Source organism: Metopolophium dirhodum, chromosome 4, assembly GCF_019925205.1.
Source record: "Metopolophium dirhodum isolate CAU chromosome 4, ASM1992520v1, whole genome shotgun sequence".
NCBI lineage: Eukaryota > Metazoa > Arthropoda > Insecta > Hemiptera > Aphididae > Metopolophium > Metopolophium dirhodum.
In genome coordinates, this window is record NC_083563.1 from 28,252,259 (window position 1) to 28,265,541 (window position 13,283).

General features: G+C 28.3%; 1 protein-coding gene across 2 annotated transcripts in view; it reads left to right on the forward strand.

The window, feature by feature from the left end:
* Positions 1 to 13,283, forward strand: part of LOC132943338 (5-hydroxytryptamine receptor 2C) — a 95,807-nt gene that overhangs the window by 61,057 nt on the left and 21,467 nt on the right. For both annotated transcript variants that reach the window (XM_061012295.1, XM_061012294.1), the window contains exon 5: positions 2,406 to 2,545. In XM_061012295.1, coding sequence (XP_060868278.1) covers positions 2,406 to 2,545 — 140 coding nt within the window. The remainder of the gene's footprint in view (positions 1 to 2,405; positions 2,546 to 13,283) is intronic.

The window sequence follows — 13,283 nt, forward strand, 5'->3', positions numbered from 1 at the left end:
AATTATTCTTATACGTTATATCAAAATTAAATTGAATACTCTTAAAAAATTGTACTACCTTGGTTTATAAAAATGTATTTTAAGTTTACAGAATATTACCATATTTTTAAAGCAGACAATTTACTTGAAATTTTAATACTGTACTCATGCAGTTTTCGGCAGTTAACAAATTTGATTAAGTATATGGTTTTTAGGAATAAAAGTTTAAAATGAACAGTTCTTCCCTTAATAACTGAGAAAAATTAAAAAAAAACAGTGTTCCAAATTTATTATGTCATAGCATCAATTTTTGACAAAATTGATTTTGTTGTAATTAACTTCGTTGAATAATTATTTTTGAATACAACTTACTTTGTACACAATTAATAGTAAATGGCATCAAACATATTCAGTGGTAATTGAAAAAGAATTTAAAAATATAATTTCTTTTGAAATAGAAGATGACAAAGTATTATAGATAATTTTAATCTTTAAATCTTTATACTTCAATTTTACATTATTAGGTACCTACTTTTCTATAAAAGTATTTATTTTTTTTTTGCAAGCGTAAGAGTATGCATAATTTTGCCTTAATCATTAATGTGAAACTATTAGAAAAAAGTGTATGAAATAGGTATTATAATAGGTGCATTGTTTATTCACCATCTTTTTTTGTTGTACGCTATGAATGATCTTATTAAATAATATATTTATGTACCTACCATTAAAAATAAAGGCAAAATTATGCATAATTTTACGCTTGTAAAAAAAAAAAATACTTTTATAGATAGGTAGGTACATACATAAATATATTATTTAATAAAATTATTCAATAGCGTATAACAAAAAAAGTTGGTGGATAAACAATGCACCTATTATAATACCTATTTCATACACTTTTTTCTAATAGTTTCACGCATCAGCTCGGTCGGAAAAAGAATTTTTCGTTGGTTTTTTAATGATGATGCAACGCAATTTATGAATAAAGGACGGAATCGCGCCCTCTACTTACGAGGTATTCATATGTTTGATGGACGTTAAAATGTAATGTTTATCAGCAATTTACGAGGCTCGTATACGAGTCTAATTTTCTATATGTATAGTTATTTATTTTTCAAAGCTTATCACGAAATTATAACCATAAATAATGTTAAGGTCCCTATCTGCAGCAAACCTCATACATTTATCATCAAAATTAACTTAAGACTATTCCAAACACCTGGCAAACATATTGGTACTTCCTGCAGTTGTTCGATTTTGAAAATTTAAAGTTTACTTTGTATTGGTCGAAACATATTTTTAATAAATAATAAATCGTTATTTATTGACAAAAATTGACAAATTTATGAAAACCGTAAACTTTTTATTCTCGAAAAGAATTTGCTGATATTAAAAAGGTGCTCTGTTTGAATGCTCAAATTATACTTGCTTTCGAATTCCAACATAATTTTGTATAATATGAAACCCAACTAATGGAAAGAATTATATGTTTGTCAGACATATATATTAGCAACTTCACGGTCATAAATTTGATTTTGAGTATTTTGATCTGCCGTTGAAAATTACAAGTGCATGGGCGTGTGTACACGCGCTTATGTATTTTATGAGTGTTATCACTTATCGTTGGGTGGTACACACACTAATGATCTTTTACTACTCTCACAAAGACTGAGCCTATAAAATAAATAAACTCCACGATAATGACGCGTTTGTATGGTCCAAAAAAGAACCATATTTCCGGGGCATCTCTACATTGAGTTATCATAAAAAAAAACTCTGTACGTTTGTACTCCATTTAAACCGATTTACATTGAACAATTCAGATGACGAATTTGACTGTGCAAACGATCACTTGGTTTTAAACCACTCGGATTCAAACTCCGTATTTACAAAAACTCAGTGTAGGATGCCGACATTTATCCAGCTCCGGAAAAACTTAAAAAAGTATACATTGTACCTATAGTTTTCAGTTTATAAACCACAGATTTTGCAGTAAAAATATCGGAACAAATGGAGTATACCCCATTGTATACAATATCCCTAATATAGGTATGTTATCTTTTTGATAAATTTCTAGGGGGGCGCCTGGGACACGGGCTTCCGAAGTAGTCGAACGTGAATAACACGTCATGAATTTCCGTCCAAATATTTAAAAAATCAGTTTTGATAACATCGTTACGTGCAATTTTATAGTTTCAAGTTTCAATATATAGTTACGACGAAAAAAATTAGTTTGAATACGGCGTTACGTATTGAAAAAAATCAAGTTCAATCGACAGTTGTTGAACGCACAGTGGCTTGAAAAATATAAGGGCTGACTAAAGGCGTATTTCACCGGTCGGTGTTGGGTATTTTGCTATTTACAAGACTTTCGAATCGCTATAAGAACGTGCGGTGTATGATGATTGTGTTTATTTTGTTACCAGTTGTTGCGGAAAAAAGCCAGATTTCTATTGGACGACAGTTTCGTGGACGGTCGGAGGAATGGGTCATCGGCGGAACCGCATCTGTTCAGACGTTTGGGCGGCCGGTTTTCAGCCAACAAAAACCAGAACAACGTGACCGGGTAAGTTTGCACCGGAAGTCCTTGGACGGCATGCAGTTTTGAACTTATACACATAATAGTTTGGTATTGCACCGATAGTAATTATTAGAAATTTAGCACGGTTATTATTGTCAAGACGTGCAGACATTTAAAACGGGCAACAAGACACACGCGTCGTGCTTTCGTATAATAGTTCGATAGTCGTAATAGTTGCTATTATTTGATGGTGCATCGTGAGATATTTTTCCCCGGTAAATATAATATGAGTTTTTGATAAAAACATTTTTTTTTTTTTTTTAATAACTTCAAGTATACTTAAATACAACAGTTTTCAAAACAATGGGTTTTTTTTATTTTTATTTTAACATAGTTTTATTAAATAAATGTTTTTGTGCTACTACACTATACACTCCTAACAATTTTAATTTTTTTGTTCTTCTAAAACACAGATTTATCAAGAAAATAATTGTTTTATGACAATAGTTTCAGCCACTTTTTATGACATAATATATAGTCCTATAGCTAGTCCCGGACAGACGGTTAGGTTAGGTTAGCTCTCTACGTTTCAGCACTCAACTTTCACAATAGTATAGCCATGCCCGACACCAGTTGATTGGTGGTCAGCCATATGCATATGTTTACCGTCCGAATATCACCCTGGAGATTATGTTATAGAAAACCACCTTTTACTAGAGTATAACTCCTCTTCGTTACCACATTAAGCCGCTTTAATACTATTTTTGGGTCCGTAAACCACACTGAATTAAAAAAATTAATACAAAATCATTGTGTCGTAATAACTTTGAATAACTAAAAATATCTGAGCGCACGGCAGTACTTCACTTGGTTTTTCAAACCCTTAAACATCTGGTTCCTCTTAAGATTGACTTATAAAACACAAATACATTCATGTGCAACAAAATATATACTTTAATTGCATTGATTATTACTTGGCCAGTTTTAAAAAAAAATAACCAGTGGGTGATTCTAATCTATTTCAGTTGTTGACATCGTTAGAGGGATGAAATCATAAGAAACTGGCCATGTGATAAGCAATAAAATTAAAAGAGATTTATTGCAAATTAACGTATATTTGGGTATCTATTGACAGTGTTAGAAACAGATAACAAAAAAATCATCTACATAAAGATAAAGATAACAACACTAAATTTTATCTAAGATACAGATAAAAGATAAACAAATCAAATTCATCTAACAAAAAGATGAAAGATAAAAATATTTTATCTAGATAATTATCTAAATATTTAAATAACAGATAATTTTGGAAATTATAATTAAAACAACTAATTTAAAAAAATATATATACCGTCATATTGTAAGTACATAAAATAATACACACACAAGAAAACCCATGGCTAACGGCCGTTCTTGCCGGGCTGGTGGTGAGGTCACCGGCCACTTTTCGTGTCACGTACTATAACTATTATTATTAATTAACAACATTGAAAAGATATTTACGAGTATTATGTATTTGTGTATACGAAATAATGTTTATTATTATTATAAGTCATGTGAAATTAAAATTGGTTTAGAGATTGTTTATAGTTCATAGATTTATAATATAAAACAGAAAACCCGAAATATATAAATAGCATCTCATGAATTGCTCGTCAGACTTATCAATTTTCATTAATTTCAGACGCATTGCAAAAATACGGAAAGAACAGACGGCTGGTTTATCTTTATTTCTCAATGAATAATATTATATTCTATGGAATTTTGTTTGGGACGGCGGTGGTTATACCTTGCCATCTGTTCTATTATTCGTATTTTAATTATAGTTTAAAAATATTTATAAAATTCTGGGAATTTGACATATTTGTTGCGACAGTAATAATATACTAATATAGGCTAATTACATAAGTTAATTAGTATATTATATTATATATTATTAACCGAATATTAATTACTAATAAGTAATAAGTACTAAATAGGAATAATTTATAGTCTTTTCAGAATAACGTCATATATTTTTAGCCCTGGATGTTATTTTACGTACAAGTTGTGCCTCAGATAACGAGAATAAAAATAAAACATTTTCGAACAGGTCTAGCTAATTTTCTCCAAAAAAATTATCTTGTAAATTTATCTAGATAAGTTAAATTTTTATCTAAAATAAATGCTTAGATAACTAATATTTATTTATCTAGATAAGATAAAAGATAAAAAAATAATTATCTGGATAATTTATCTAGATAAGTCCTAACACTGCCTATTGCGGTTATTAACTAAAGAAATATCAGACTTGGCCCCAATATGTAAATATCACTAATTTGATAGGCCGACAATTTTTGAAGGGGTTTTGGGACTTGGCCTTTTTTTATGGTTAGGTATATTATATTTGTTGGATAAATATTTTCATAAACGTTAATATACATTTCGAGATAATTAATATTTACAGTTAAAATAATCAACCAGTTTAAATAGATATACATATCTTCTGTTGACCGTTCAACGAGTTACAGCCGACGAAAATCATAAAAATGTTCTCACATAGGTACCGATTTTGTTACTGTTGCCGTAAGTCGCAACAGTAACTAAATTGGCATCTTAACGAGTTACATGCAATTTACTATAAAAACTGAATTCGAAGAAAAACTTTTTTGTATTAGAAAAACTTACAGACCGTTAGATTTCACGTACAGTAGTTAATAAAGGAGTAGTGGTAATAAACACCAATGGGTTTTTTTTCATAGCGTTTTTAGCGAATTTTCTCGACTAGGAAACCACAGCTTTACAATACACACTCGTTTTTAGTGTTTAATGCGTGAGCTTTGTTTTTGTTTGGATTATTATTATAAGAAAATAATTATTAATTTATTTAACTTATAGTTAACTCAAACGAATAAATAAATGCATACAAACCTATATAATTTGTACGTAAATGCATATTCATTAAGGGGAAAAATGTCCAAACAATATTATTTTTTAATACAAATAAACTATTAATCAAATTATGACGCATCTATGTACTATTCAATTTATCGGCTTATAAATTATCGAATTTACTCATTGGTAAATTAAGTAGATAAATAATTACGTTGAAGAAATATTATGCACAAAACTACTATTTCTGCATCTTAAAATGTGGATTTTAATATTCAATTGGTTTAATTCATTTTTGAAATAATTATTATTTGGCCTACATGAAACTTGTTCGTATTCGATCAAATCATTTAGCACAGACATCTACAAACATGACCATGTCTACTGATTAAACTCATTATAAGTATTATGAGTACTTTAATGCTATTATTCACATATTGTATACTAATTGATAATACTAAATTATTAAAAAAAATAATTGAGAAGTATTTCTTTGCATTAAGTAAACATATCAACTTGAATTAATTTAATTTTGTATTTACTGATATTTAATAACATAATCACTATCTTCGCCAAACTATCTATTGAACCTGGGTGTTGTTTTATAAACAACAAATCGATTTTTCAAAGTATTAATGTTTTTGGAAATATTTAAGCATTCATTCTTGAATTTGTGTTCCAAAGCTGAATACCTATTTCTCTGAAAATGTAAATATACAAAATTCAAATTTTGAATGAGTACCTATAGCTAGTTAATTACTTATAGATATTTAAAGTTTAGATGACCTGAGTGGAGTGGCATAAGGAAGGGTACCGTTCGAAATGTATAGGTTCGCCGACTCGCTAATCCAAACTTGATTATAACATTCGATTTTTATGTATTGTAATGCTTAAGACAATATTCTGAGGAGCATGATGTCAAAAATGTTGTGTTGTAATAAAATAAAATTATGTTAAAAAAACATTACCAAAAATGTTATTACTTTACATGAAAATGAGTGTTTATACCTTAAAAAAAATAATTTTGTTGGTATATTAGAATAATATATAAAGTGTGAAGTTTCATACAGGTATGGTACGTTACATTAATTAATTTATAACTAGTAAAGTTACATATTAACATGTTGTTTTATTTGATAAACTTGAAAAATGTAAAAATATAAATATTTTAATTAATTTTATAATTGGATGTGACGTATTATATATAAATAAAAAAAAAATATTTTTATGTGACCTTCATTTAAGACTAAAGTAAAAAGCTGGTGCGCATAGTTTTTTTTTTTAAAAACAAAAAAAATTATAAATAGCTACTAGTTTAAAATATGTTGTGCTGACACATCACCTATATGGTTAAAATAAACTGTACAGTAACTGTTGGGATTGTTGTATAAATTACATTTAAAATTTTTTACATTTATAATTACAACCGTTAGGTTAGCTTGACGACGGTTGTAAGACAGTAAAATATTTTTTCAACCGTTTAGACTGTTATAATATATGTACTAGGGAAGTTATATTGTGCAGTGTGCAACGGTTTCTCGTTGTCTTCTGCACAAAATGACTTACAAACATAAATAGTTGTAAACGTATTCATGTACAAAACTATATTTTATAGCTTAATATTTTAATGTCTTCTATTTGTGTAATGTTCATCGTGATCTTTAAGAAATAAATTTCTAAATATTATGATAATATATGGGCAATCATTATTATTGTGTTTTGGACAACTTGTTGTTATAGATGGCAAATGTTTTTTTTTTTTTTTACTTACTTACTGTAAATTTATTATAATTCTGAACATATTTTGATCTTACATCTAGAAATCATCACATTCTAAAAATCCTTATTCTATTAAAAGCTAGTTTGTAGCCCGACACTAGAATTTTGAATTTTATAAAAGACAATAGAGTGAAATTCAGGAAAAATCTATTCAGTAACCGATAATCGATAAGTCCGTGAAGTAGTATACATTTGTATGTTCACAGTACGTTTTTATTTTCACTGCGATAGTTTCTCAACGTCCAAGGGAGGATGTCCCCTAGAACACACTGATTTTACTGTGACACAAATCACGGGGAGATTTCACACAAGTTGTCCACCTATTTGCACCTAACACAAGAATATTCACTGTATATCATTTTACAAGGAGATTTCGCATTTTTTGTCCACGAATTCCTCCCTTACTCAAAAATCCTTATTATAAAACTGAAATAATTATTTCAAGTTTAGAACACAAATTATAAAATAATAGATTTTTTTTATTGTTATAAATTAATTCTTAATTATATTTTACACAAATTTTCTTACTTCTCTAGTAAAAGGTTCATATAGGCTTTAGCAAACGCTCCAATTATAGTCATCGTTACTTCGAAACAGAAAGATTCGGCCACAGCCTCAGCAGTGGAATAGTGGATGTTCAATTGGAAATTGATGCTTCAGAATCGCTTACAGGTGTGACTGCTTATTGTCTATTAATTCATGATCGTATTGTAGAATATGTAAATTTTACTAGAGAAGTAAGAAAACTTGTGTAAAATATAATGAGGCATTAATTTATAACAACAAAAAAAATCTATTATTTCATAATTTGTGTTCTGTACTTGAAATAATTTTTTTTTTTTTTTTTTATTTAGAGGAAAAGAGCCCTTGGCAATTATTTCGGTTTTATAATAAGGTTTGTTTGGGAAAAAAAATTTCATGATAAATATTTTTGAGTAAGGGACAAAACCGATTTTGAGTGTGGGAACTTCCTATAATTTTAAAATACGGTAAATATTTTGTGTTTAGGGAGAATTAGTGGACAAAAAATGCGAAATCTCCCTGTAAAATGCTATACGGTGAATATTTTTGTGTGAGGCACAAATACGTGGGAAACTTGTGTGAAATCTCCCCGTGATTTATGCTACGGTAAAATCTGTGTGTTTGTGGGGGGCATCCTTCCTTGAACGTTGAGAAATTACCGCGGTGAAAAAAAAAACGTACTGTGAACATACAAATGTATACTACTCCGTGAAAACAATATTTTTTTCGTAACATAGCATCGTCTTCTTTGTTTGCCATTCTTAAAACTTCTTCAATTTTTTTTATTTTAGCATATTCCAAGGTCATACAGACTCATTAGTTATTATACTTACTGGTTACAGCAATTATAGCTCTTAATTTGGTTGGCCTAACCAACATTTCCAGAGGGTACCTAGATAGTAGGTTTTAAATATTATAACTAATTAACAACTAGTTCAAAATTAAATTGTTATGAAACGAAATGCTCCGAAAAATATCCTGGTTTGGATTAGCTAAAAATCTGTGTTGTCATTCAAATAAGTAAAACTTAAAAATTATAACAATAAAGTGATTTAAAAAATATAATATTTTTATCAATAACATATAATTATAGGTGTATAACAATGTAACTACAATTACACAATTTGTACTTTATTGTTAATTTTTTAATTTGTACTAAAAAAATGTTTATTGAATGTAACACAAAGTGTCACAATAATTCACTTACCTATCAGATTAAATTTAAGAAATGTGACTCGGCGCGGCGCAGTGGCTGAAATCAATCACGCGACGTGATTAAGAGTAAGCAACGGCCGCTGTCACTCGTTCTCGGATGGGTGACCATCGGGGTTCGTTGTGCGCAAAAACCTTGTCACACTTACACGTGTTCCTAACTGACCGTACCAACAGTCCCAACCCTACTGCACCAACCCTACCAACCTTACAGGCTAATGACCTCAGTCGCCGAAGCCTTAAAATCTAATAAAAAAAAAAAAATAAATAAATTTAAGAAAGAATATACGCAATTTCTAGTTTTGACTTTTGATAGAAAACACGACATTTTAGAAAAACATTAAATACAATTATATTTAGTGATAAATATATAAAACCAATTAGTTATTAAAATCGTTGTTTATTTAGTACGATTGTATGGTGTTATGGGTAAAACGTAAGTGCGTGCGCTGAAATGGAAGTGAATAAAATAATATAAGTGAAAAAATTAAAAAAAACACAACGTGATTAATGGTTTTAAGTATGGATAACCAAAAAAAAACTATCAATCAACACCAGTTAACAGTGGAGTTGTACAAAAAGAAATTGCCCATCATTTTTAAAAACAAATATTTAAATTAATATTGAGACAAAGTAACGGTGACCACAATCGTGAAAAATATGTAAAAACCATACAGGGCAGGTACCATTATGTAATAATTTAAAAAGCAAAGTTCGAACAAATCTTGATCGCCATTCAAAAATAATTTTCCAATAACGACTATTTAATGGTAATATTAAATAGCTCATGATGTTTTTAGAGTAAGACAAAATATACACCCTAGACAATCAGTAATAAGTTACCTAAATTACCTAAAACATTATTGCATGAACCGTTAAATGTTTGCAATGTCATAAAAAATCGTAGAGGATTTTAAAATTTTTTATATAAATGATTGGGGAAAAAATGGTGTAATTTTTACTTGTCTAATAATTTAGAGATGCTCGGCAAAATGAAAATAGTGTTTGTTTATGAAACTTTTAAAAGTTGCCCTAAATTAATTTTTCGACGGCTCACAATTCACGGTGTAAATTTAGTCGAGTTAGTTTAACATAGTTTTATCATCATTATGAGAGCTCATCGGAACCAACTTGTATGTTAACCTGTAAACAAGCCGGTAACCAATTCGTATGTTACCTATTATATGGGTATAACCCGGATACCAATGTTCAGCAATTTATTGGGAACCAACTCGTTTTCGTCAGTTATTGTGCATTGTATAATACTTATATTAAAATCATTGATGTGTAGGTAGTCCTAACAAAATGGTAGTGGCTTTTTAATTTTTATGACACTCGAGTTGGACGGAATTAATTTATCACGGCGCGAAAGGAGTTGGTAACAGTTTGTTATCAAGTATTTATAATTTATGAATAACTTTTACCCACTTTAAACCATTGCATATGAATAATGATGTTATGAATATATTATCTAAGTATAGAAATAAAATTCCGAGAAAGCGTTAGACACATATTATATTTGAGAAAATTTGTACAGCAACTAGACAAAAATCTAACTATAATGTTTTGTTATATTAAAATTGTTTTTATGTTTTATTTACTAAACATCTAGGGTAATTATTATATTATGTGGTTTTAATTAAATTAAAGTATTGAGTGGTAGTATTTAATATTTACCGATACGAAATCATGATACAAATTAATAATATAGAATATCTCACGTCTAAATATAACTTAGTAGATCAAAGTAACCAACAAATATTAAATACTATTATATACTTATACATTTTAATCTGAATTAAAAAGATGTCTTATAAACGTATATTAATAGGTTTGATAATATTTACGTAAAAAAATATTAACATAGCTAAGTAGGTATGCAATAAAAATATGATTCAAAATCTAAAATAATAGTATGGTAGTCGGAGACGTATCCAGAACTATAATATTATACAAACTGAGTTATTTACATATTTGAGTAGGTACAAAAATATTATTTCACTGTAATATACCTATTTAAAAGCTTTTCTTTCCTTTAGCAATATTTAAACTGTTATATTATTATTAAGATGTTAACTCAAGACTAAAATTGTTTTGGAATAATATTATGTAAATTTGTTTTTAATTAAAGTTCTAACATAATGTATAATATATTATAGAGAATGCACTTTTTATAAAAATACATATAAATTTGACATCAACTGGATTTTTATTTCTAAAATATCATAAGTTACCCAGTCAACTCAATATTGTCATATAATATTTACAAAAATAAGTATTGAAGATAGTTCGGTTCTCCTGTAGGCTTCAGGATTTCATATTTTTAACGAAGAAAAAACTTATATACATTATTAATTATTTGTCTATCGTTTGTGATTAGTTTTGAAATTATAGTATAACAAAAAATGAATACAAATTATATTTGAATCTCTTTTTAAATGTCTAGAAAGAAAAAAATTTTAAATATAATTGATAATAATGAATAAATTTTATAAAAATATTAAGTATTAGCTACATGCATAATTTATATTCTTGAAGTGTCGAAAAAAATTATTACAAAAACATTTTTGCATATAAATTAAAAACACTTTATTAACATTACCTACCATCATTATATTTATGTTAAATTTTTATAAGCCATTTTTTTTACTTCCGTGTTAATTTACCTTTTAAATTTGATTTTCTCTAGTAACATTTAGCATTTTTTTTTTTAATGACTTCCTATGGTTTTTAAAGTTATTAGTATAAGTATACCTACAGGTATTATGCTCTAGGTGTATCTACTGTCTACCTAATATAATTATCATTATAAGTTATTATCAACTAGCGCCAATTGGTTTTAGTTTAAAAACTTTAATCTGCACACTGGAAATAAACTTAAGATGACTTTTGATTGACAGGCTTCATAATATTATAATATAATAGCTTGATATACTTTACTTATTAAACTAACCAAACTATAGTAATTATTCACATTGTACGAAGTTCTTTTATCATATGAAAGAAAACTTAAAGGATCAGAAAATCCGAATATTTGACTGAGAACTCAATTATTCCCAATAGCATCTGGTAATGAATAAAAAACCCATAATACTGCAGATACGTTTTCAATATGATGAATATTATATAAATATAATCGGGTATAGTTTTAGATTTTGAGAGAAGCATTGGAGCAATGATAGGGATATATATTATCGATTTCACAATGATGATGGTTTTTGGGGTTTTTGTCACTTTTAGGATCATTAAAATCCTTCAATCTTCAAATTTGAGGTTGGTTTTTGGTAGAAAATCGTAACTTGTTGGTACTTTTTATTCAAAAATAAAAATCCATATTTATTTTTTTTTCCATTCGTATAAAACTATTATATATGCACAGTATGATTTTCAATAAAATTAAACACATTTAAAACTACTTATACCACGATCCTGTTCTCACCATTATATTATTATATAATATGCGTATACGGAACTCCATCGTTAATAATAAATAACATAAGATAATAGGCTTTGTTTATGGCAGTTGAACCTGTCGTATTAACTACAGAAAACTAAGTTAATAATAATATTAATACCCTTTTTTTTTGTTTTGCGTGGTATCGAGGACCGGAGAAGGAACTAAGTTTGATATTAATACCCTAAGAAATAGAGTCACTGCGGCACACCATCTCTGCAGCTAATAAACGTTTTTCGCGTGCAACGATACATCATTGAATTCAAACTTAACACGTCCATTACAGTGATTTATTCATTGACGAGGTAAATTCGAAATGTACTATACAGCAGATCAACTTCAGTGATCTTTGGGGATTTTTTTTTCATACGGTTTACGGACCATCGCTGTTGCAGTGTGCTTATATACATAAATAGCTAATCACTACACACACGAATTTTATTATAGGTACAACTAACAACATATATTGTATGCATTTACTATTTCCCTACTACACGTTGTCAAGTAATCCTTGAATGGTTTATGTAATCAGAAGTGCCACGAGTGTTTCTGGTCAACATGGTATAGCGTTAAGACCAACTACCATAATATCCATCAGCGTATGACCACGACAGGTGCGCGTCTCATCTACTTGTACAGTAATTATTATCGTTTGTCATTATTTTTTCTATTTATTCATTTTATTGCATCAATGTTGGCCGACGATACCATATTTTTTGTATTTAAACCATGCTAACAATGGCATAATGATTACTCTAATGAATAAAAGTAATCCACTTGGTTAAAACTTTCGATTCATTTGCATTTAGTTTAATCGTGAGTTATTTTGTTTTGTTAATTTTACTCAGTTGATACTGTTGGCAGTATTCTTTCAAATATCTGAACCATTGTTAAAAAGGATTTATATTTAATAGTTGAAATATACTTTTTACCCTTACAATTTAT